The 27,323-nt window shown below is 40.6% G+C and overlaps 1 protein-coding gene across 2 annotated transcripts in view; it reads left to right on the forward strand.

Annotated features, from left to right (window-relative positions):
• The window catches only part of pcdh11 (protocadherin 11), a 123,770-nt gene that overhangs the window by 19,363 nt on the left and 77,084 nt on the right, over window positions 1-27,323 (forward strand). Inside the window, exon 4 of one of the 2 annotated variants that reach the window (XM_029441207.1) lies at window positions 645-2,722. The exons of the other annotated variant lie outside the window; for it this stretch is intronic. Within the exon in view, the coding sequence (XP_029297067.1) occupies window positions 645-728 (84 nt within the window). The 3' untranslated portion in view covers window positions 729-2,722. Of the gene's footprint in view, window positions 1-644; window positions 2,723-27,323 lie in introns of those variants that run through there. 2 annotated transcript variants of the gene reach the window in all.

A 27,323-nucleotide genomic window follows, 5' to 3' on the forward strand; every position in this document is an offset into this window, starting at 1 on the left:
GCTTCGTTTAAAAAACATATAATGCCAGTTTTAAATCTTCACGAATGATAATGACTTTATTATATTTTATTTTATTATCATTGTCTTTTTTTTTATTTATTTTTATTTTGAGTCATTGCATCTATGCATCACTGTGCCTTGCTAATGTAAGCACTATCAGGTCAGATTCTTCCTGATTCAGATATTGGCAGATGTGTTGCTAACCTTCTTAGGAACAGCAAAATGTCATATTCTGTACATATCAGAGGACCCACTGGCAAGGGTCCGAAAGAATAAGTGGGCCTAAATTGATTCAAATGGCTTTTTGAGGGGAAATGAAGAGTGCTGCACTGGTGTGGTGGGAGACAAAAAGACAAATTGGGAGTGATAATTGGATAAGATTGCATGCTCTGATAAGTACAGGAAAAATGCACAAGCTTGTGACACTTGTAGCATTCTTCAAGGAACCCTGACAAGATAATGATATGATTGCCAGCCGTGCCTTGAAGAATGCTTTTTTTTGTATCTTCTACCTTCTCTTCGGAGATTTTTTATTCAGTGTTCAATGTAGCCTCACACTGATAAGGCTACACCTTAGGCTGCTCAGAGCTCGATGATATTGTAACTACAATCTCCCTATATCTGTCTGTCTCTCTATATTTCAGGAGACGGCACTGAAACCACCACACTATGGCACACTCTGTGGCACAGGTACAGCTCACTCCCACAGGATTAAAATCAATCTCTAGCTCCCACTACCTAAAGCGAGAAAAAGAGAGAAAAGAGAGAGAGAGAGGGCAGAGGGAGGAAAGAAGGAAGGCGAGAACTGAAGAGGTGAAACAAGTACTTTACTATCTCTACAGCCTCAAACCTCCACCTCTTCATACAATCGAGAGAAAAGATGAACTTGGAGGGGGGGAGGGATCTCAGAAAAAGAGAGACGCTTCATGTTGCCTGCCTGAAACTTGACAAAGCTCCTCCTGTGAATCTGTTGGAAGTTTGAAATGCTTTATTGAGTCCTATGCTATTACTTACCTGTGTCACTGAGGACAAAACTGTATGCCCTGAACCCTCCTCGAAAAATATCCCTCTCCAGCACCCACTTTGTAAAATAGGTGTCAAATACAGTCAGTAGATCTGTACAGTATGTTTATATGTATGTATGTATATCTATCACAGAGTTGATGGTGTTTATATTTATTGATTCCATTTATTTGCCTTGTTTTCGAAACTGCCTGGTGGCCATTTTATTTTCTTACTTTCTGATTTTTGTATTATTTGTCGTTGCTCTATTTGGGCTTGCTCATGAAACTAATGACTTATAGTGTATTTATGCTGCCAAGTCTACAGCCTGTAGGCTTACATTAGTGTTGAGCCCACGTCACCGTGGACCTTTCTGTCCCACTTTTGATGCCACTGATAGAATTGTTAGTGATGAGTGTAGCTAACGTTACAGAAATATGCATGGCCCCACAATATGACCACATTTGTAGTGCTTTACTACCGTGCTACCGCTCGCCATGCTGTTATTGCAGCGGGAGGAATGGCAGGACAAGTTTAATACTTTGAGCTAAGCCACAATCACAAGGGACTAACTGCTGGGGATATAATCAAAAGCTGTTTATGTAGGGCAGATTTGAAGAGCACTAAGCCTGACCTTTTGTGTTTCGCTTTCAATTCGGAAGCGATTTAACCTGTGAGATCCACGTTAAAATGACTCCAGATGGCAAAAAAAAAAAAATAATAATAATAATAATCCTCAGGCAGTCTTTAAAATGAGTTGTTGGGCTTAAGCAAAAACGACTTGACTGTGTGCACTTCTTTACACTGACAAAAGAAATGTTCTGATGAGAAGAACATCGAACACCAAAATGAAAAGGTAATCCAGGCTTCAGTTTAAAAACAGCAATAAGTTAATATTTGACAGAAATCCACTATGGTGCACTTACTACTTCTTAGGCGTTTTGTTCAGAGCATCATTTTGCTTCTACTGTTTCTACACCTATAGAATGATTATGGTACAGTACGTCCTGCTAGAATAATCTCTACAGTATACACCAGTAAATGGCTTGATGGGTTCGCAGCATTGTTGTTCAATAGTCCTGTTAATTGGTAAGCTAAAGAGTGCTTTGATAGGTAAGGCATAAAAAGGCACCTACAGTACAGTACATGCATATAACCGTAGAATTAGAGTCATTAAAATGGACATAGCCTGTGTATTCAATCGGAAACGTACAGATGGACTGGACCAGAGGCTGTTTCTCTTCTTGCGAGAGACTATATATAGTTAAATGAAATGACTTTTTGATTTAGTTCCAGTCTTAATATGTCATGGTTTCTACAGACTATGTCTATTTTAAAGCTTTTAATTTTATGCGTATTGCCTCTTTGTGAGGCAGGTTGTTATTAGTGAAGGAGGTATATTCATGTAATTATGGTATCAAATGTATTCACTACTGCGTAGGAGCCACAGTATGAAATATACATAGCATTAAGCACTGTGTAATGATTAGATTTGCCTGATCTTTGGGGAAAAGAAAAAAAAATACTCATACATGGGGAGAGCTTTTGTCCTTGTAAGGGAGACAGAGAACCTCACTTTTATTCAATGTGAAGTACAATATGCACCTTACATGATCTTTGTAATTGACTTTGATTTGCCAGTGTGGAGAAAACTGTAAATGTTTTGTTTATGTATGTGTGCGCTTCTGAAATTTATTAAAGTCTTTTGCATTGTATTGCACATTTTGACGACTCTTCTTATTCATTGCTTTGAGCGTTCAATATTAGTCTGCATCACTCAGTTCAGTTTTCTGCACACTATGCTGTATTTGCTTCATGAGCAGAGTAAGACTAAAAGGAGCCAGTATCGTAGTGTATATTACAAACAGGCTGTCAAGTGTGTGTGGCTGTGTTGCTTTGGACACCATTAATTGGCTCATTCAGCGTTCGAAAAACTGCCCATACCTTGGTTCTTCTACATTTTGCAACAATATAGTATTTAACTGGGAGAACGAGACGAAGAAATAGTTTTAGATATACATCGCTCATTAGGAACAGAGTACAGATAAAAAGTTATGGAAATGTGATGGAAGCACATCCTTTGAAGTGCACAGACAGAAAACAGCAGCAGGAAAGCTTTTTTTGGAACGCAATTTTTTTTTTGGTTTCTCCTGCATGAGAGCTGATAATTATCATTTGATAATGATAACCCTGCTATTATGATGTACAGTAGTACACAAACACAGAATTTTACACATCTGAGAGGAAGACTGATGCTAGAGGGTGCAATAATATTGTGTTATGCAGTGTTTATGCGGATTTGATCCAAAAATACAGACTTGAAAGGCATAAAACAAAGCCAGAGTCAAGACAACAGAAAATGTTTAATTGCTTATCAAAGTTACTTCGTATTTTAAAACTGAGAAAGAGCTAATCAGTTCCCTCGGGAAATGTGTCCTTGGTGATTTGAGAAAATGGTGCACACTCAAGTAGAGCATTCTCTTATAGAGAGTGCATAAATGTCAGCCTTCTATTAATACATAAATGTAAACCTGCTAAATGCCTCGTTCTTACTTAGAGAACACAGAGCTCGGGTAGATCATAAGGTATCTCTTTGAGCTTGATAAATTATGATTTGATTTCTCGTGTTATGCACAATTAGGTAATGAAATGTTTTCAAATGAGCCATAAAAAAATAAAAACACCAACAAATCCACAGCATTAATGAGTATTAACATGTGTGCATGAAGATAGAGTAGGCAATAAAAGGATTGTTCTTCTGCTTCGGAGTGCAAAGTCAAAGGTGAGAAGGAAAGGGATGGTAGGAAAGGACTTTTTTTATTTTTTTATTGGAAGCAGGAGTTGCAGATCTGGTTTGTACCAGGAAATGTCTTTGGCATGTCTTTGGACCATTTTGTTGTTGCTCCCTTTGTTCCCACATAAATGTGCAGTTATTACGGGTCTCAGCATGCGCTTGTGATTTGGTCAACTCACATTAAGTGCATGATTTTTTTTTATCATCTATAAAATGACTTTTAAAGGTTGTCCCGTGGTTGTATTACAGTATGTCACTGAGGGGAGTGATTCCAAAGTTTCTTTGCTGACATATTGATTCATGATGTATGAGGATGCAGTATTTAATTTCATCTCACAAACCAGGAAGCTAGATATATGTAGTAAGTTTGATTACATTTAATGCAATGATACAGTATGTCTGCTGATGGAGCAACGTATACAGAACCGCACAGAAGAGCTTACACAGACACACACAGCAATTGTGCTGCAGTGGTGAGGCTAACCATATGGTCTTCATTAATTTCATTTTCTTTCTTTCTCTAGTTTTCTTTATTTCACCATTCGCATTATGGCTTTCGGCAAAGCTTGTTAAGCAGCAGTTTCCTGTAATATAAAACCTTTAGATGCACTGCAGTTATGAAGTATACATGGTTTATTATAATGAATAAGACGATTAATCAGAAACCACATATAAAGTTTGTCAATGTGAAGAAAAGCGCATATAATTTGCCCAGTGACTTTCCCCAACCTTGAAAGTACAATCTGTGCAATCAGTACCTCTGCACTGTTATCAATTATTCCCCTATGATAAATGTAACATAACACTAGAACCTATTAGTTATTCATGTAGGTAACATTGCAAAGTAGCTATTGAGTTGGCAAAACCCATTTCTTTCTTCAAATTACATTGATTTTACAAGTCACTCACATTCTCTGCTGACAGTATAGAATGACAATTCAAGATTACGCATGATTTAGAAATAAAAGATGGCTGCAGTTGCTGCCTCAGCTAACTTTTTAAAAGCAGAGTGGAGTGAGTAATCTGAACACCACTAACAGTATTTTATGACATTTCTCTAAAGTTGTATGAAATCAGTGATAGAAAGATGTTGTTGGCAGCCTCTCACACCTTCATAAAATCCTAACACATCTGTGTATTTTTAATGGGGACATCAGACAAATAAAAGCCTCAAACATGGAACTGTTATTTTGGCGGTCTACACTTTCTACTTAAAAACCATGCGTTTCATTTATATGTTCAAACATAACTACGAGAAATGTATTAAATTGATGATTTAATGCTGAGGGTGTCTATGGTATACTGTAGGTCAATTAGCCAAGCAGCAAGCATGTTCTGGCTATGATGTGAAGTAGTCCTGAAGCGATACTGACTGTCTAAGCAGGGGCTATTTATGCATGTGCTGTGCAGTGGAGCAGGAAACAAGAAGATGCTGTCTTTCTGTTGCACTCCACTCAAGGCAACACTCCACACAATTGCTGCCAAATCTCTGCCAAACTGAATAATTCAATCATCCCCCATAGCTGCGGTGGTCTAGCTACCTTTGTGTGCGCAACAATCAAATCAGTGTGGAAGCCCGCCGAGTGGTTCTTTCTGAGACACTGAGTAGCTCTACAGCCCGGAGATTGTTTTCATTGAAAACAATTCTGTTGATTAAACGAGGTGTGACTGTGGAGCGCGGATCTGAGGAACATCGATTGCTTGTACAATTGTTTGTTCCTTGTTAAAAGTGTGATCTAAAACAGTAGTTGTTGATAGTGTGCAAGGGGCATATAGTTTGCTGGTGTGCCTGCAAGACAGTTAGTCTGTCTCTGTCTTCCCCTAAAATACCCAGTTAGAGAAGTCCTCCGTGATCGTTCGTGTGGGATTAATATTTCCCTCGCGATTGACAGATACACAAAATGTTTGGAGATGTAGTTGCTAGGACATGGCGTTGTCAAGGCTTGATTGTTTTGTTTAATATATGTTACTACAGTTGTTACAGTAGGGATAAGTGAGCTTTACAAGCGTTCTTTAGGAGACACCCACTCCCCCATGTCCATCACCCCACCCCTTTTTGAAGTAATCACAAGGTTTCAACCTTAGTTCTCCTAAGGCAGATTTAACACTAATCCCTCCTGAATACAAAACCAAATACAGTAAAGAGAAGGCAAAGAGAAGGCAAAATGCATTTATCTTGTTAGCTACCAGGTGCATCTGCATTCTGTGGACATTTGTGACTAAGCTACAGCCACATAGAGGTTATTTGCATTGAAATGTGGACCTAATTTTATCCTCTTTGAAGTTTATAGTGGGAAAAACCTGTCCAGCAATCTATCATGCTGTTAGGGCTAATAAATGTAGCTTTCAAACCTAGCCACGTCCCACTGTGGGTCATTGTTCTACAGTAATGATGTCAATGTTGTGTAAAGCAGAGGCGCTTTTCTGAAGTGTAACTGAGCTCTACGACTAATTGAGTTCCAACTGTCAAAAATGAATGCATTTGAACACCGTGGTGCTGCACTAGATGTATTGTGTGGCAAACAGTTAACCATATACCATTTATAACAAAAACAACCATTCCTGAAAGTGATGTTTAAAGCCGAAGAGAATTAACCAGTGTTAAGGAAATTGTCACGACAGGATGCAGCCGTTGCATGTCCGAATACTGAAGGTAGCTATACTGAAAGGCAACAATTTAAGACATTGTCCGAGGAGGGCCATGCCTGTGTCCTCCTTAATCCTGATAATCCCCGTACAGAATTCTTGATTTGCTTTTGTAAAAGAGATTGTGAGATGATAAGAAGCTCTTCCGCCTCCTTAGACTATCTGATAATCTGGTTTGAACAGAGGACTCAGGGGGTATTTAGCCTGCCTTAACATTTGCCCAAGCAGATGGCGCTGACGGGGGAAGGCACAACCTTAGCCTCCAACCCCCTCCTTCTCTGCATGGTCCACTTCGAGAAAAAAAAGAACAGTGGGATGATAATCAATGTTGTTTATTTTGCTACTTGACTCTTTAAGTACTTTCAGCCAGATTATAGGCTTTTGCAGGGGATAATCGGGAGACCGCAGACAATTGCCTTTTTCCATCCTGTCAGTATCCCCCCTTGAATGCGTAAAGAAGGCGATTTAAAGTAGATGTCGACACTTAATTCCTGATTAGTCCCATTGCAAACCCTGTTAAAATTAACTGGAGACTGCACTAATAACTGCATTTCAAACACCCCTGTTCTGGCGCAGTGGACATGCCATATCAAGCAGCGAGAAGACATCCCATGAGTGATATCTCCATAAGTACTCAGTGTTTGAAGCTGCCTGTTTCCCAATGTAATGACACTCACACTATGAACCCAGAAATCTACTCCAGGGTATCTGTAACACTTCAGGACTGAACAGTGAGTGTGCTGACCTCTTCTGACTACAGACAGAGGCAAGGCCCTTCTCCTCTATGTTGTACAGTAAAAAAGAAAGATGGAAAGACAGTTGCTCTCTTTTCCAGTTGCACGGCCGTAGGCTATTGGAACTCGCAAAAGATGTCAAGACAACTCTTATTTGCTGCATTTCATCTAACTGTAACTACAATAATCCATATATTTCTTTTTAGTGACTCTGGCAATGGGATGCCATGCAGTGTGTAAGCATGACTGCATATAAGCTATTAAGTCGTTTATATTGGTTTACTAAGCCCACATCTCTAACCTTAGGCCTCTGGCAATCTTCTCAGCTTGGACTGGACACCTGCAACAAAGCATTTGTCTAATGAGATCAGACAATTAACTAATTAGAGCTTCCCATGACATAAGTAGGATGACTGTGGAAATGTTTGTACGTACGGAACCAAAGCATGTGATGCTTTTCCTTCGTTCTTTCTCAGTGCAGTTGTGTTCTATAACAGGATATTATACATGGCTGTCAGGATCCATCTGGGGCAGAAACACAAAAGACAAGCAGAGGCCCAAAATGCATCCCGCTCAAACATTTACACAGTGCAAGTTAATCCACATGTACACAATAGCATGCTGATTTTCTTTCTGCTCTCTCACTTCATCCTATAACAATCAAAAGGGTTCAAAATGAATGCTTGAAAAACGCTCAAATGTGAATATCTGATTCCTATTCAAAGCATTTTGTATGAGACCCACAAATGTTACGTGTTATAATTGGAACTGCATCCACGGCTTGATATCTTTGTGTCATACTTGCTATGATTATTGCAGTAATTACATAATTCTTGTCATCAATGCTGTGCTATGTAAGGGCTTCCATATAAAATAAATACACTGCATGTGTTTGAGAGGTGAAAACGGGTTGCATTTCAGCTTGGAAGTATGCATCGTGCCATTAGCCGAGAATAATAAACGGTGAACCACAAAATGCTAATGCTAATCAGTGGTACCACACATTGTACAGCTCATTCTAATGGCTTGGCTCTCTAACTGCCCCAATGATAGGACACTGTTGGCTCTTTGAGTCAAACCACAGCATTAACTTGCACAACAAAAGCAAACATCTCTAAGCCTTTAACAAAGTTTTGACCTAATCACTTTATCCATCAGAAGCAGCTCCGCTTTCTATAATACCTTTATAGCAGGTTGCTTTTATATACCGTAGGTAGTAATGCAAAATATAGTCACAGTACCTGCGATCATATTCCACAATGAAATGGAAGGATAGCTAGAGATTGAAACATGAAAGCACAATAGAGTCAGGGATATTCTTCTTCTCCTTAAAAACTGTGTGTGATATTCATGGATGGTCATAAAGAATTTAAATGCATGCAGTCTTCAAAAAGAGCAGCCACTCATTCCCAAGTGCAGTCAGACAGATTATTACATGTCATATTCACTTTTTTTTGTTGCAGAGGTCTTTGTTGCTTGATCGGTCAGACAGTCATTATGAAGTGCTATGGCTTCACGTCATGCTGCGCCAAGAATTTTGAAGGAAATTGGTGCTTCTCACACACCCCTGGAGATGCCTCTTTTTTTGTTTTAACACCCCATTGCAGTTATTTCTTGGTTATAACTTTATTTTTTAAAAGAACTGACTTAATCTACAGTTCCTCCTAGGGGGGTATTGCCATTTCTTTTTGTTTACAAGTAAAACATTTGAAAAAAGAATCTGACCACTTTCACAATACTTTCCAATCATACTCCATTAAATACTTTTGTAGCCAATCCGGTGTGATTAGAACGCTTGGATCCGAACACTGCAATCCCATTTGCCAATAATGACGTAGTTTTCTTTTTCTTTATTGTACTTCTTTCTATTTCTAAGAGTCTACGTATGTAGAATATACTCTGCAATTCCCACTATGTTCTCTCCAAATCAGTTTTTCTCTGCTCGTGTTTTCCTGTGATTGCGGTTATGTCTCTGTTTCCAGCAAAAGAAAAAGACCCAGGTATAGAGGAGAATTGCACATGTATTACAGATAAATTCACTCCATACATTACCAATGCTCCGCACATATAGACAGGCGCTTCTTGTGATGGAGCACACGTGTTCAAGCCTAGAGGTAATGGACAACACTTCAGTGAATTGTGCCGACCTTATTGTATTGTGTGGATGATTGTGTTATGCTCCCTCAGATAATGACCGTGCCCTACTTTGACTTTGAGGCAGTGACCTGAAATAAGGCACACAAGTGAAATCCGAGCCTGGATGAACCTGGAAGTGATTAAGGTCACCCAGACACACCACATTTGTTTGACCCCCCCCGGAGCCTCACATCGACCAATGTCTGCAAATCCTATGGGACTCTTTTGTGGGATTCCTCCTCAATGCAAACATTGGCTATTGATAAAATGTTTTGGAAGAGTGTCAGGATGATTAAATACACCTGCAAGAACAGGCTCTGATTATTTAATACCCTATTGTCCTGGGAAGTGCAAAAAAAAATGTTGTTCCCTCCTTACATGACATAAGGTCTTTAGATTTCTGGTAACAAATCAAAGTTCATCTCCACAAGTAGCCAAGTTTATTTCTTCCTACACATAATTATCTTGATGCAACCTGCTTGCATATTTGAGCCACAAGACCACTTTTCCACTTCAGTTGGCCTCATTCGTTTTCGACTGGACAACAATATGATATACAGGGGAATTGACAAATGGTGCACAGCATGCTGCTACTCATGTGTCCAATATGGCAATGTGCTTGCTATGGCTGCTGACTGCACAGAGGGAGAGTCACTGAGGTCACAAATAGTTCAATGGCAACTATCAATGGAAGTGCACAGTAATGCAGAGCACTATCAGTGAGTCAATGCTATAAGATGAATAACGAATTATTCATAGTTTCTAGGGGAATATGCAAATGCTCTAAGTACTTAAGTATGCATCACATACAGGCAAAATAAAACATCAAGTGAATGAAACTGAGTGCATCAGAAAAGATGATACAACACTGAATTCTGGATTCGTCTGAAATTAAACTCCATTTGGCTCCTTGATACATTATTTAACATGAGGACTGAAAAGGCTGAGTTTCCTAGTCCAGGTCTCATTGACATGATATATACAAATACATATGCCTTAATGCTTTGGGGGGAACACGGATAACATGGCATCATGTCTGCCTCTTGAGGGTGCGATATACTGAGTGGATCTTTGGCTTGTTTTTGTGTCTTGATATTCTGTTGGGGATCAGTACACAGCTCCTCGCTACAGCCACGATGCCCAGATAAAGATTATTCTTCCTCTGGTGTGCATGTAAATGAGAGTGGGGGGATATTATGAAATAATGAAGTGTGCCTGCTTTTTCCAAGAGAGACCATTGGGACCCCTCTATTTTTAGACACAACAAAGAGATTGCCAGGGGTGTCCAGTCTCTATGGTTAGGTTTTATCCACTTGTCAACGTACAACCGCTTGTCTCAGGGCTTAGACACACGCTGGGAAGAAATGGAGGCTGTTATCTCCCCCCAGACAATGTCAATTAAGCCTCTGTGGGATTCACTGGATGGATATGTCCTTGGATGGTAATTTTTCCTACCCTAATAGATGACGGAAATCATCGTCAATGAGATGAAGTGGATTTTGAGTTATGTACAGAACATATCCATTGGTCACAAGCATGGTAACCCTGTAAAATGACCCCCCCTGCCAGCAGGAAATGCTTTGTCACTCAGACAAATGTGGCAGATGAATACTCAGCATGATCCTGGCGTATTTGTCATCTGGTGTTCTCTTTCTAATGGGTTTACTGCTGATGATCCAGGTCAGAGAAGGACAAAGTGCTCCACACCAGAAGTTAAGAACAGATTCTTAAGAGGGATCACACGACGTGAACCTAACCTCTCATCTTTCTAGATGTCATAGTCTAAACGTTAATCTCATTCTCACTGTACCTTTAACATGGACTCATATCACAAATCTTATCCCTTTTGTTTGCGATGCTCTTTCTAAATCTTGCCAAGGTTGCTGCTGCCTGTACCTCAGGACATGCTAGGTTTAGCTCCTTTTATCTCTAAGGACTGACAACCATCGATTTATTCGTCTGGAACTGCATAAGAGATGCATTCCCATAATTTATTGTAACACCATTATCTCCCATATTCTCAATGCAACATTTAACCTTGAAAATGGGAAATTGCAGATGCAGCAAGACTGGATCTTTGCAAAGTCAGATATTTACTGGCATTCTTGGCAAGGAGGAGGGGGCAGTAATGCTGCCATGCTTGCCTTTCTGAGATAACACCTTTGAGGTCATTTGAATGACTTGATATAATGTGGGTCATGTGGCCGTATAGCCTCAAATGCACTAGGCAACCAACTTCCTGGCATGTGAGATATTTCCTCTGCAGAAGGTGTATTATTATATGATTGTGGTTGGTTGCTTACTGTATGTATGATCACTCCGTAGACTATTTCCGCAGTGCAGAGCCACATATATGGGCCTGGGTGATAACACAATGGCCAACCTGTACACATCAGCTTGGTTTTGTGTGAAAGTTATAGCAATGTCTGTTCTCCTTCTATAAGATTTCTCAAAAAAAAAGACTTTATGTCAGAAATGGAAATGCATAAATGTATCCTTAACATTCAGGATTAGAATACCTCCAAAACTAACTGTCCTTGACTACTTTAAAAGGAAAACATAAAAGGCAATGCTTGTCAAGACACACATTCCCCAGCAAAGTGAAAACTCCTGCCTCTTATCTGTTTGATTTTGCACTTAGGGAATTTTTTCTTCATCTTTTCTCTTCAAACATCAAGTACCAAAGTCATTTACATGTGCTAGGGGCAACCAGAGTTAAAACACAGACATACAACTTGCTGCTGTCTAGAGGCAGTCTATGAGGGAAATAATGAAGTTATAAGGTATGGGTAAAATAAGGAAACATAGGAAGGGTAAAATGAAAGGAAAGAGAAAAGGAAGGGAGGTGGAGGAGGAGGATGACGAGGGAAATGAGGACGGTAGGGGAAGAGACCAATGAAACACAGAGGATAATTCAATTTGACTAAAACTCTCTGTCACTTCATACAACTGGGGGATTGGCCTAACCACCAAAATGAATTATAATTCATGAACTATTGAAGAGTGAGCTGCCAGTTGAAAGTGGATAATATGATACAGTTTTAAAGTATGGGCATATATATTTTTTCTAATTACAAATAAATTAGACTATGAGTTTACCTTAAATTAAAAGCAGGAGAGTTCCCACAGAGATATCTGATCCCATGTGTAACTCATTTAAGACTGATTTGGGCCCCTATTGAGCTGGCAGGCAAACTGAAATTATTGAAGCAAAGCATCTCAACTGCATAGTATTGTCTAACTCCTGCTGACGGTTCTGTATTTGAAAACCATATCTGCGAGGTGCAATTAGGTAATAAAAAAAAGGAAAACTTCTGGCATGCTAAAGTTTCCCCTCTCCAATTTGTAATCTTATACAGATTCATGAACGTCTACTCAGTGGAATCTGGCATGGGAAGAACACGCGGCCTATTGTTCGTAATTCTTCCCAAAGTAGCCGAATCAAAAGAAAATCCAGTGTTTGACTTTCATCCATCCACAATATAAATAACTAATTTATCAATTGTGCTTAAAGAGGCATACAATGGGCAGAACAGAGAACATTGTGTAGCTGGGATAATCCCTTAGAAGATTTATCCTGACGTTGCCTTGAGGGGAATAAAGGGAACAAGAAGCAGATCCCATTCCCTCCCTCTCTGTCTCTCTATCTCTCTTTCTCTGGATACATAGTCACTATCACAGCTCCTGATCAGCCCTGTTTAGTTATATTGCATTGTATTCTTTGATATTCCAGTTAATCCGTCAAGTGAAGAGATTTAGCCTGAGATTACAGTGATTCAATGAACTTTTGACGATACACTACTCATGTCTGCAGCCCTCAGGCACTTTCTTGATGCACGTTACGTGCATTTGTATGTATGTGTGTGTTAAGTAAGGTGGCTGTCTTCATCTCTTGCGTGTGCGACTTTGACTGTTACAAGATAGCGAGAGCATTGCCATCGATGGTCTGACGACTTAACAGCTTCCCTTAAGATACTTGAAAGCTAATGTAGGCGGTTTGCATTTCAAACGTGAATGACAAAGCTAGACATGATCCGGGAGAGCTTGAGTTTTGTTAATGTTGTTTAAAGTAAAAACAAAAAACTCTCTATATGATCGCAGTGGAAGAAAAAATGGTTCCAAGACACCTGATTCTCTGTTTAGATGGAATAGAGCCCTAATTGCAGGTTCAGGACTTTTTACTGCCACCAAGACGTGAGTGGATTAGTTTTTCTGTAGTGAACCTGGTGTCTTGATCTATATGCAGAACACTAACAAACAGACCACGGAAGTGTAATTGCACTTTAGGAGTGCCCAAGACTGTTTTACAAATTTACTATGCATGTTTTAACCCAAGGTGAGTTGCGTTGCCTGGCAACAAAGCAAACAAGCCAGTATATATTTGGATAACATCTGTTTTCAGTTCATGAATTCTATCAGTGGGAGCATTCTGTATGTGCAATTACTTGAACCAATCACATGCAAAAGCTTTTTCAATCTGGCTCCTTGAGTGCTGTCACTAGTTATTACAGTGTGTGTGTGCTATTTAGCAAAAGTGCATTTGCAGTTTGAAGAGCATCCCAAGATATTAGTGGCATCTAATTGCATTACCTGGAGGAGACTGATGGCGCCAGTTAAAACGGCTGGCCCCAGTTCAGGCTGTGTTGAAGGCAAGTGCTTCTTTACAGGTCATACGTCATGTTTCTGACTGGAATCTTTTGTCGACTAAGTGATTTTCTGACAGCTTTAAGCCCCCATTCGCCTCACCAAATACCCCTATTCCCTCTGCAATCGTACATCTTACCATTAATCCACTTTCATCCATGCGAAACTAAAACAATGACAGAATGATAATGGCAGCTAATGCAGCCAAATTTTGATTGCACAAGTCAAGATTCGCTCTCATTAACTTGTTTTGAATTGATTCATGCATTCATGCTTGTTTACCTAGCAATAGTGTAAAGTGTCCCAGCAGTGCAATCCATATTCAAACAGACCAGCTGTGAGGCTCACTGCAGCACTTGTCCATTTAAACCCTGAAAAAGCCAGATTTCCTTTTTCATTCGATTCATTTTAAATGAGCACTGATCAAATCTCTACATCCCTTTGTCAATTCATCACACTGGTAATCTTTTCCACATAAAAGATGGAGATCTTCATATAGCTCCGGATTACCAAGGTCACAAAAGTGTAAAGTTTCCATAGGAATAGAACGAGTCATCTCATGGGCGGCTCAACATCATTTTCCAAAAGCCACAGGCAAATCTTGATGACTGAAAATACAATAAGGTGAAAACTGCCAAGTGACCCTCACAGGATATGTCTCTAGCACCTTCTGTCTTCCACTTCTAGATTTAGTAGGGACCGGAGGGTTTTTTACCTCACAGTCCTCACGTAGTCCAGTGGGACTCTCATCTTGGGAATAGCATAGCAGTTTTATTGAGCAGGGAGTGGCAGTGGAGAGAGACGAGGGCCCTCAGAGACGCCTGGATGTTTTCCATATTAAACTGCAGAGAGAGAGAGAGAGGCTCACTGGTGAAATGACTTTCATTTTCGATATCAAAATGCCAAAGTAGCATAATTATGGAGACTTTGACATATCTTTTGCTATCCCACTCCCTCCCCTCTTCTCATCTCACTTCTACCCGAACTACACATTCCTCTCTTCCTCTTCCACCCTCCCTCTTTCCCCCTTGCTACCTCCCTTGCGCCACTACCCTTCTTACTAATTCCCCAACCCCTAACTCGTCCTTTTTTCTGCCTCACTTCCTACAGAGAGTAAAATGTCTATGGGCATTTATAGTCACATTAATATGAGTAAAGGATGGGGGGTAATAAATCGTTTTCTTTCTCCCAATGAGCCATAAGAAGAGGTGATAAAAACAACTTTTCTGTTGTTGTGCGCTTTTGCCTCGTGGAGTGAAGAAAAAGAAGAAGCTGTGTTTGAAGTTCAGATTAGTCTTCAGGGAGTCCCACCTATTGGGACTGTTAACCTTTAGCCATTCAGCTATAAAGCAAGTGAGTTCCATTAAAATACATAATGCATGAAGTGCCGAGATTGCATGCCATTGATCAGCACTTGAATAAATTGAGTTGAAATCCTATTAACATAACCAGTTACACATAAAGTGAGATGAATAAAGTGCAGTATAACACCTGCACAAATTAGCCACCATCAGCCACAGTTTTGTGATGGTTGAAGTGGTCAGGCAATTTAAAAATTAACAGTAATGAACTATTATTTCAGCTATTTGTGCAATGAGTTGCCCCCCTTTGTAGTCTTTCCTACTGGCATTTTAGTAGCGGCTCTTTTTTTTTAATACCACAACACATATTAGTGTGGGTCTAAAATGCTTATATATACACTACATTTGTTTATCAGTCACCCTCAAGCCCTTAATCCTTAGTCTCAGAGAGATCCTGTTGTGACCATTTCTTCGATTTAATACAGACCAGAAGGGGACATTTTTTTCCAACATCAGTTAAAATGTGTCACAACAGCAATAGCGCATTTCTTCCAAGTGTATTGTCTTCACCTTTCACTCGAAATTCTTAACTTTTTATTGTTGTTTATTGGTTATTGTTTGTCCCTTTGGCTGAGTGTGAAAAGTTGCCGTGAGAGACTCATAAGAGCAGTTTAGCGCAGTGGAATGTGGCATCTGAGGCAGCATCTTGACCCGTGGTGCCTGTCTGCTTCAGTGTGTGTGTGTGTGTGAGTGTCTATGGAAAGAAAGATGACCCCCCCCCCCCCACCTTTCCCCCAACAACCACACTCCACTCTTCATTATGAAGCATGTGCTTCCCCCTTTGAAAGCAGTTAAGCGCTAATATGTCATCTTGACATGTAGCCTCCATCTCCCTAAATGCATGCCACTAAAATGCGGTTTTTTTTGTGGAACGAACAAGCCATACCATTTTATATAAATGTTTTTCTGCCTAGCTCCCCCTCCTTCTTGTATCAGGAATAATTAGGTCAATTAATTCAGGTGGATACCCAGTACAACATATGTGTTTTCAGATTAGGTGCATGGGAGACTCTGTCACCCGACCTCGTGCAGACTGGGAGATGACCCAAATTAAAGCATGTTTCCTCCCCACCCACTGCTCCCCCTTCCTCCCTAGATCCCCCTCACCACCGCCCCCAAACCCTCACCCCCCACCTCCCTTCCGGTGCCGTGCCAGCCTCCCCACAACAATGCCAGAGAATGCCTGCCAATGGTAGCAGCTCCTTAATGAAATAGTAATTGTGACTGTGACTTGCATGCATCAGTTGCTTTCCTGTCCTGTTCTGTTTCATTGCACAATACACAGAGAAGTCTACTGAGTTCTGTAATTTCATTAATGCTCAGTGTCGCACCTCTGCGTATAGTTTGTTTTCATTACAGCTTTACATTAACTGTGATTGCTTTACCAAGTCTCCTGCCTTATTGTTCGAGGTCTTAATATCTTAAGAAATGTTGCATACAGTATACCACATGTAACTGCAGAGTGCATTTGCTAGACGTACACCCAATGAGTGAGATGCATGAAGTGCATTGAATATTCCCTAAAGGAGATGCGTAATGCAATTTTTGTGTGGTGGCAGTAACAGCTGTTCAGAGAGACACAAGAGTGTGAAATATTTAAGATCAATATATCATTTATTTCACTGTGAGTCTATAATGGGCGCACTTGTATGCTCCATTACTGGACACGAGGGCCTAGACTGCTGACCAATCCCCTCTAATGAAAACAAATGTACTAGTAGGCAGAAGAAAAGAAATACACTACACCACAGTTCACGTTCCATTGTCATTTGGTATGCCGACTGTTGCCCTGGTTTATGCAGAACGGCAGGCTTAACAACTCAAGTGTGTCATTATGTGTGGGCAGGGAGAGGAAAGAGCCCTAAAAAGAGTAGCAGACCTCTGCTGAAACTGAAAACTAGACTCCAGTTATTTCATAGACATGTAACTCCAGTATCTATCTATCTATCTATCTATCTATCTATCTATCTATCTATCTATCTATCAATCAATCAATCAAATCAATCAATCAATCAATCAATCAAGCAGCAATCAAGCGAGCGAGCCTCTAGAGCGAGAGAGAGCGAGCATAGCGATCAACAAGCAACAATCAAGCGAAGAATCAAGCAATCAAAGAAGAATAGAGAGGAGAGAGACGAGAGGAGAGGGGATGAGAGAGAAAGGACTATCTCTCGGATATCTCGCTGGTGTAGCTCGAGCTGGAGAGCTAGAGGAGAGACAGAAAAGAGAAGTCTCTCTCTCTCTCTCTCTCTCTTCTCCTTTCTCCTCTCTCTCTTGTCTCTATGCTTCCTCTCTTGCTGATCTCTCCTCTGGTGGGTGGGTGTTCTAGGAGAGAGCGGAGAGGGGCGCGAGCGCGGAGAGAGAGGGAAGCTAGAGGAGCGAGCAGAGAGGAGAGAAGCGGCTAGGTGCGGGGGGAGAGATAGGAATAGAGAGGGAGAGAGAGGAGAAGAGAGGGGGAAGAGACGAGGAGGCGAGAGGAGAGCGAGGAGAGAGGAGAGAGGGACACGAGCCGAGTAGAAGAGGCAGAGCGAGAGAAGGCGAGAGAGAGCAGAGAGGAGCGAGAGAGGAGAGAGAGAAAGGAGAGAGGAGAGAGGGAGCGAGAGAGACTGTTAGATCATATAAGAGCGTGATCTAGCTCTCTAAATAGAGCAGGCGATAGACTATATACATACTGTAGAGAGCGAGGCGTGGGAGAGCGGGGAGAGAGATAGAGATTCTCTATATCGCTAGAGATAGGCGCGACGCCTGAGAGAGGATCTAGTATCCCTCTCTAGTCTCTCTCTCTCTCTCTATCTCTCTCTCTCTCTCTCTCTCTCTCTCTCTCTCTCTCTCTCTCTCTCTCTGCCCTCTTCTCTCTCTCTCTCTCTCTATTTGAATTTCAGAATTCTCATTTTGTTTTAGCATTGCCAGTTCTGGATATCATGTTGAGATGTTTCAATGATAGTTTCTTTTATAGCTCTTTCATCAAAAGCACAAATGAGATTAGGACTATTATTTCCAAAGTACCCATGCTGATCTAACATCAGTTTTAGCGTTAGATCACGCCGAAAATTGAAGAAAAACAAGGACATATTTAGTGATCCCAGATCAGCAAACCTCCTCTGAGAGGAGTTTGATGAGCACAGCTCCCGATTAGATTAGAGGCTTCACACTGATGAATGTAATCCATCACCTTGTAAGCAACGGAAATGTATGACAATTTAGTTTCAGTAACTCTGTCATAAGCCCTTAGCTTTTAGTTTTCAGAGTTGCATAACTACAAACAGAATAAAGGAGTACAAGTGAAGGCTCGTGGGGCGACATGTTTCATAAAACTTGGGGGATTTTGATTTGTGACCATGACAGAGATTGAAAATACATCTTTCTACGTTGAAAGTGCTTTTTTTTTTCTATTTCTCGCGTTTTGTTTCTTTGTTTCACCTTTTGCCTTTCCACTGCAGGCAAAACAAAATGTGTGGCGGCTCCATTTCATCAACTAAACTCGGAGATAAAACACGTAGAAAATTGGATATTTTGTGATTTTTTTCACCACTTTATTCATTTGCGAGAAGACAACTTCTTTTGAACTTGATTTTTTCCCCCCATGGTGCAGCTACTGTGTAGCCCATGACGAACGTATTCTTACAGGGCACCGAGGGAATGAGCTGATCAGCATCTCAACACAAATCTTTTGTTTTTGTTATTCATGTCATATTTCTGTCAGGTGTGGCAGCTCATCAAGCTGAAATAATGAGGCCATGTTCCATGATTAGTGACACAACTCTTTAGATATTTATGTGACGATAAACTGTGTCTTAGTTCTTGTGATTAATCCACCAAAAAGATCCTGTCACTATTTCTTTGTATTGCTTGCATGTAGAATGCACGGTAGATTATAGCTTTTTGAAGCACAATATAGTACTAACAGATGCTCAAAACAGCGAAACAAAATTAAAAAGCCGAAACTAATTGCTACAAATGTCTGCATACTGTAAACGTTGCAACCACAAATACAGCAAACCAGTTTAAAAGTGGGCGTATTAATTTAATTAAGGCAAAATCTGTTGGGGTGACATGATAGAGGGATGTGGGTGGGGATTTTTTAGCTGCTTAGGAGTTTAAATGTTTATGCCTTTTTGGTTTGGTTTGGTTTTATAATTCCTAATACCCATTAAGTGACATGAAATAATGTAATTTACAAGAGGAATAACAATTTAGGTGTTCCATTAGCGAATCATACTTTCCCCCTGCAGTATTATTATGGTGTTCCTGTTGTATGCATAGCAATAATACACAAAATACAACTAATCACACTGAGTGTCATGGTTTGTATTATGCTGTTAAGAATTAGACAACGCTGATAAATGTTGGTTCGTGTTGTCTGGAACATATCACGAATGGTGTGATAAGAAAAAGCCGAGCCGCACATCCATTCAAGCGCTTTAAAAAATAAAGTGCAGGTTTTGGATGAACTCTTTGTATGCTGCCTGCACAGACAACAGCTTGACAGTTGGTTTCAAAGAGTGTCTCAGCACCTGAAGGGAGGTGTGTAAGGAAGGAGAGAATAACAAAAGTGGTTCAGTCATGCACATCACATCGTTCTTGTTTTTATTAATCCCTACTGTACATCTCCTCAGCACTTAAAACAGACTTTAGCTATCACCCTCTAACTCACATCAAAGTCAACACTTGTTTGTTGTGTCATCCTTAGAAATAGACATTTGCTCAAACAACTGATAGTAACACATCTTATTATGCAAATAGGCAGGTATTTAACGTTGTTCTCAGCCTAGCGTGCTACTGGTTTCACATCAGGTTACAGGTTGAGGGGAAGTGATGCACTGGGTGAATGAGATTATCACCTCATACATTTGATTTCAACAGTTCCTGCGAATCTAAAAATATGATGTCATTGAAAGTAGTTAGCCTTCTGTCAGTTTAAACGGCTGAGACTGACTACCTCGGCTCCAATACATCTCATTTAAAACAGTGTATTGCATCTGAATGATATTGAACCAGGTGTTTCTAATCCATTCACATTTGTTTAGATACACTGCACGTATTGTTTTGGGCACTGTCTGAACCATTTACCTTTTCATTTTACTGGATTTTGCAGGTCGGGAAATGTTGATGTAACTTAACTACGTGTCGTCTCCTATTTCAATAATAGCTGATTTGAATCATATCCCTTCAGATTGGTGCACATGTCGCATTAAAACTTAATTAACTCTCCATCCAGCACATAAAGGTGGATGGAGAGTGATGTGAGCCGAATGCAGATAACGCACAGTAGGGAGAGCTTCGCAGAGCAGGGTGGGCTAAAATCACGCTTATTTAAATAATTGACATTATACACGCTGTGTTGAATAAATAATTAAATAAATAAATAACACCTCCGGATCATAGCTTGGGTTTCTCATTAGAAGGCAAGCTGTGCAACTTCGTGCTCAAGAATGACAGTCAAGTGAAGCAATTGCAATAATTACAGCAGCAAGAAGGAGCGTGCGTGCGCGTTGGGAGAGGTGGGGGCTTAACGGAAGGCAATGAGGAGGGAGGCGCAGACTGTCTACAGGTGCCTCTGATTAAGGGTAATCTGGGCAGCCCTCCCCATTCTTATCTCTGCAATGAGCCCTGCTGCCTCTGGGTGCCTCGAGCACCGTGGCTGCTTGGCGTAATGAGCTCCACAGCCATACAGTGGCTGGCCCGCAGGACAGTCCCTGCAGTGCCATAATGAGCACTCCAGTGTACCAATTCGTGCTCCCCACCAAGGGCTCCCCGCAAGCCTGCCTCCCCTTAGACCTGGCTGTGCACGGCTTGTTCACCAAACCTCCCATCGCCACCCTCCACTTCAACTCCCTTTCTGAGGGTAACGGCATCCCCTCTGGGTTCGGTGTGATGTCCCTGCGTGTGTGGTAGGAGGGATGGCCCGGAGCCCAGGCTTGGCATCAATCACTTTACATCAAGAGTGAGGCGAAAGGCAGAGGCGGCGATAGGGATTGAGTTGCAGCAAAGATAGAGGGGAGGCACGGGACACTGGGATGGAGTGCCGTGTGAAGAGTGAGGACAGCTGAAGTAGCCAGGGATGGAAAAAGGTAAATGATGGTAAAGGAATGGAGAGGGTGAGGTAACTGACAGATGGACTGAGTGTGAGAGAGGCAACGGAAGATAAATTGTGTGAGCGAGAGAGGGAGAGGTGGAGTAAGAGAGGAGTATATGGGTATAATGAGGTCTATGGAGGAGGGTGGGTAATGAGAGGAGGGAGAGAGTCAGAGTCCAAGGTGAGGAAAGATGGTGGGTGGGAAAGAGAGCGAGAGAGAGAGAGAGAGAGAGAGAGAGAGAGAGAGAGAGAGAGAGAGAGAGAGAGAGAGAGAGAGAGAGAGAGCGAGAGACACTCTTTTGCCAAACAGTGGCCCCTCTGTTGGTGCTTAGGTGGATCTGTGTGTTTAAGAAACTGCACTGCTGTGCTTTTGCTCTCTTAAACAACCAGGAGGTGGGTGAGAGGATCGACGGGCCTGACCATAGAGCAGGGCTTTGAAGCTGCCTCATGCTGAGAGAAACTGTATTGGATTTAGAGAGACTGCCTTTCAAAAAGAAAAAAAGGAGAGTAAGAGACAAAAAGAAGAAATAAAAAAGAAATAAATACAGTAAAATCAAAGAAAGAAATATAAATAATTCTTATACAAATATAATATACAATGCATAATAATAAATAATCTTGACATGCTTCATACACGTGCTTTTGCTCATATGTATTTATCTCAAAGATTAGCATAACAATGAATATTTTCCACAAGCCTGTATGCAGAGAGCAAGATGGCAATCACTAACATGGTGTAGCATTCATTAGGATTATTCTCTATCATTAATTGTGGTCACGAACGATTTTCATGGTTGGAAATGATTCCATCTGTTCCTCGCATTGGTTGTCTTTAGAAAGGAAAAACATTAAGCAGCATGTTTACCAGCGTTTTGCATTCGCGGATGCGTTTCACTGTGTGAACGCCTGCGCATGTATGTGTTCTTAGACTCTTGTGAAGTCCAGGAGTAAAAAAGCTCTCATCATCTTTCATCTGTGCTGCATGTTTTCTACACTAGCACTGCAGCAGCTGTTACAGACATATTTAGTTGTTTCTCCCTCTCCCCACAATAAAAATATTGTAAACTTGATTTTGAAACCAAAATTATTATGCTTCTTCAGTGGCAGGTATTCAGATCACAGTTGATCTGGCATCTTAGAAGAATACATTTTCATTTTCTGATGGGACGGGTGGAGGGAGTAAGAGTGCAATATTATATACTGATACAGTAAAATGAGAAAGTTTTTGCACTACAATAACTACATCTGTATCAGAGAGGATTAGCATGGTGGGTAGGATTGTGCAGTGTGTCTTATTTTAATTGCTGTGTATTTTTAAGTAACTTCCAATTGCTCTTCTTCTTGAATAGAACCTCTGCGGGGCCAAAAACTGTCTTTTCAGAAAATGGTTCCATCTGGGAATAAGGATTACATTATTATTATTATTATCTTGTGAGGGATTAAGGATTTGTCTCAACCAGTGAGTGTTGCCCTGCAAAATACAAGTAAATCACAACACAGTGTCACAAAGTCTATTGTTGAGATGCTGAATATATATATAAAACGTTCAATCCTGAAAAGGAGAGGTTTTACATCCTCTGAACAAGGTCAATGTGCTGTTTTATTGACAGCATGTCATAGAATTGAAGTTTGAAAAAGAATGACGCTCGTTGGCAGAGTTCAGCTACAGTTCCAGTAACAGTTTTCTAAAGAAGATGTTGAAATTATGAAACTGCATTCGGACTCAGTTTTTTATACACTTGTGTCGCATATGAGTTCACACATTACAGATGAATAAATTCAGTAAAACTGCAAGCCAAAAAGCTTTCTAACACTTTTTTTTTAAAATATTTGTCTAATTTTATGTTAAATCAGCACTATCAGCCTATTATCCCAGGAACATCAGCAGCTATCCGATTGTTATTTGCATGCGATAAAGTGCACAGAATACCGAGCACAGGCGCTGCATCTCACAGAAAAGATGAATATTTATAAATGTAAATGACACTGTATATTCAATATATAGACAAAGAATCCGTTTCTGTTCTAAAATATACAATAAATTGGTGTTATTACTTGTTTTCACATGTGTCACATGGCTTCAGTGCAATAAACAGAGAGGACATCATCACAAAGCACTGCCCACGGCCACAATTGACCTTTGGGGTTCTGATCCTTTAATGTGTTTCTCTGTGTTGGTGCTGATAAAGCCTTCCTTTCGCCTCCGTCCAAATCTATAAAGCTTTTTCTAAAGATGCTGGTAATGTGGAGTGAGAGACACAAATATCCGCCCCATTTCATGGTCATAACCTCTGTCTCTCCCATCGATAGCTCTAATAGGTGTTTAGAAGGCCTTGTATGTGCTTCTGTTTGATAGCCGGCTGATGGTTCGGCATGTCATTCAGATAAAATGGTTTGTGTTGAGGAAGCCAGACCACAATATGTTTTTTTTGTGAGGTCCGCTGGACTGCAGGAAGAGAACATCTATTCAAAACCAATCTCTTTTAAATTTGTAACACCATAGATTTGCATAATTCATGTATGTCCACCTGAAACAGAAAAAAAAACAGATCTGCATTCCATTCGTGATCATAACACCCCGGTTATTATGTTCGAAACACACGTGGGGATTGACAGGGCAGCCTGAAGGGCCGCTGGTTACAGATTGATTTCTGTACAACACTAGATACTCAGCAGATCTTTAAGACAGTATTTCACCCTGAACGACTGCTGTTTGAGTTTACTTCTTTTACAAGACATATTGTAGTTAAACTACGCTGACGTCAAGACAAGACACCCTTATTTAATAAAACACCTTTTGCTACATTGCAGCAAGTCTGAAAAAGCCATAGTTTAACCTTGTTAATATCTTTTTTTTTTAAACTGCTATTTTTAAGATTCAACAATTTCTGACTTTGTCACCACCGCGTGGAACTAAAAAGCAACAACACTGTAAAAGACGGCTGCAGCAATTAGTTTTTATAAAAATCTATGAAGGCTTACATAAAATCACTTTCAAGTGTGTATGTAGTGACGTGATTTTGTATCATGGTAGAGCTGCAGAGGATGATATCCTATTTGTTAAAGGATTACGGTCATACATAATGAACACATTTGTAGTATGTGTTTGTATAGGTGTGTGTGTGCTGTGTAATTGTATGGTGATTGCTTTAAAAAAAAAAAAAAAGAGAAGGAAGCTGTTTCCTTCTTGTAAGTGATGCTCTGTTGTGAGTTAGCTAAATGTTCATCACCGCTGACACAATACCAGTAGTACTGTGAATGTGAGGTTCAGACTTGGTTGGGCTTGTACAAAATGTAATACCTGAGTTTAAAGAGACAGGTACGATCTTCTGTTCATTACATATCAATGTCTAGCTTTGGAGTGAATAGAAGGTGATATTTATTTGTTGAAATTACATTAAAAAAAAGTGAGGATCATACTATATGTAAACTAGACGTGTATTCACAAAAGCAAACATTCTCTTATTGGAACGACTCCCCATTACCAAATGAGGGATCCAGTGGTTAATGCTTATTCAACATGAGATGGTAAAATGGAATTGATGGAATGGAAAAGGCTAATGTTACAGTTCGTAATGTTTAGATGTTTTTCACTCGGTTTACTTTTAGTTTGTAATTAAATTTGATGTTTATAATCTTGTTTTTTCTCAGAGTAAAATCGAGCAAAATGCAACACTCCGAATGATATAAATACAAGATACATATGGTCACTTATACTATTATCAATCTAACCTATATTTCATGTCTTAAGTATAGCTTAATTGCATTATTTTGCTAAGGAAGAGCCCTGGGATTTATAATATTAACTACCTACTGTTTCCCCCTCTGCATTTTGCACTGTGCTTCAGCAGCCAACTACTACTTGGCTAGAAAAACCCCTCCACTGAGGTCTAACACAACCAATGGGATTATTTCTGCTTGCATAGCAGCTCTGTCTCTGAAAAATGTTTGCATAGCCTAAACCCCAATCTGCTTACATGTCCTGGTTCATGTGTGGCCGTGACTCCCCAGACTCCCCAAGTTTGGTGGAGGCGTTTCTGCCCGCTAGAAGTGTGGAACACATGCATGGCACAACCAGTGCTACGAGGGGGGGGGAATGGCACACAGCTGGTTTGATTGGGGGCTCTGGCCTTAATCGCCCATGTCTCTGCCATCAGTGCTCAAGGAGCAGTCACAAACATGTTAACTGTGCTCATACAAGGGAACCTGATTGGAGCCTTCCAGATTCATTCCCAATCAAATACTGAATCAAGCTCAGACAGATACAAAGGCTGGTGTTGCTTTGTGAGATGGGCATCAATGTCTAACGAGAATGCTCTGGCTACACATTCAACAAGCTACTTCAAGTCTCAATTATAATGCAGACGAAGGACGGAGTCTATTTTCAGAAAGCCCATAGTTGGTTGCAGAATGGTTGATGATGTGGAGAATGTGGAGAAGGCCGCAACCAAAAAACACAGGGGTCAGAAAGGTCGATGTCGAGCACCTCCGCAGAGAGGAGAATAGACTGCTGATCCAAACAGAGTGGCTTCTCTGTAATTTGACAAAACAGAAGATGATTAAAATATGTTTGCCAAATGTACCTCCAAATAGTGACGGTTCTTTTGTTGTTCAAACAAACTGTTTTGAATCAGCTAAATCAAAAGCTACTAATATATTTCTCATTCCCGACCCAATTTCTCAAAATGGCATTAAAATGAGGAGAGTGGATTCGTTAATGCACAGCACGTGCACTGGGTAATTGACTAGATAAGATGGTATTTATTTTCATTTATCAAAATAAAGTTTTGCCTGACCGTGAGAAGCAGTCAATAACAATATGCAGCTAATGTAATTTTGAATAAACTCAATGCTCTGCTCACCCAACTAGAGAGAGAACTGCAGTCGTAAATTGGTTGACTGTTGCTGATAAGCTTAACAGCAAAGCGGCATCCAAGCATTTGAATGAGGGCATTAATGGCCGTTTAAAACAGGAACAATGAAGCGACAACGACAGGGTTGCTTCTTGCTCTTGAGAGGAAGGTCTTCCAAATGGAGGAAAATGGTGACTAGACTGACTTCTAGAGGACATGAGCAGAGAAATAGTAGGTCATCAGAACTTAGAAAATACTATAATTGCTAACCAAAAAGAAAAAGAAAAAAAAAGCTCAGCCTCATTTCAGGATAATTGTGTCTTTATAAAAAAAGCAGCTTCACACAGATATATTCAGTCGTGCACAAACACTCACATGCGAATGCGTTCACACACAAAGATTTCTCTTAATCTTCTGACACACACACACACACACACACACATACGTGCATGCACATTTGCGCACGATATACACAAACAAGCACAAATGCAGTGCACAAACACAAAGCAAATGTCCTCACAAAGTAGATGAGCTCCACTCTGTGTCGAATTGAAAGCATCTGCAAAGCCAGTTCCTCTCGGCCGTGGAGGCGTGCATCAGCCGGCAGAAGCGCCTGCTTGGTGTCCCAGGGTGGCTCGCGTAACACTTGGCCTGCTCCCTAGCCACTGCCTGGATCAGAAAGGCCCACTGCTATCATCTAGGCGCTGGCAGCACAGAGGCTAGGCTTAGAATGACAAATTGGTTAGAGGGAGTGAGTGACGAGAGCAGGCCAAGAAATATACTTTGAAGAGAGAAATGCATTCCGGGTTGTGACTAGCATGCCACATTATATGGTCAAGTGTACAAGTCTGACTCCCGCCATGTGGACTGATCCGGATCCCAAAGACAACTTAAATGAGGCGAGGCTCTCTCATCAAGACAATGCCAGAGTATTTATCTTAGAAAGTCACCCAACATATTACTGGATTAGAGAGCTTTTCAGCACACAGTCTCTCGCCTCGTGGCCTCAATTTGTATCAAACTGCCCCTCGTCTCCAAACTATCCGAGAGGCGACAATTATGTACTGTTAGCTGATG

This window comes from Cottoperca gobio, chromosome 10 (assembly GCF_900634415.1).
Source record: "Cottoperca gobio chromosome 10, fCotGob3.1, whole genome shotgun sequence".
In the NCBI taxonomy this organism is placed as follows: domain Eukaryota; kingdom Metazoa; phylum Chordata; class Actinopteri; order Perciformes; family Bovichtidae; genus Cottoperca; species Cottoperca gobio.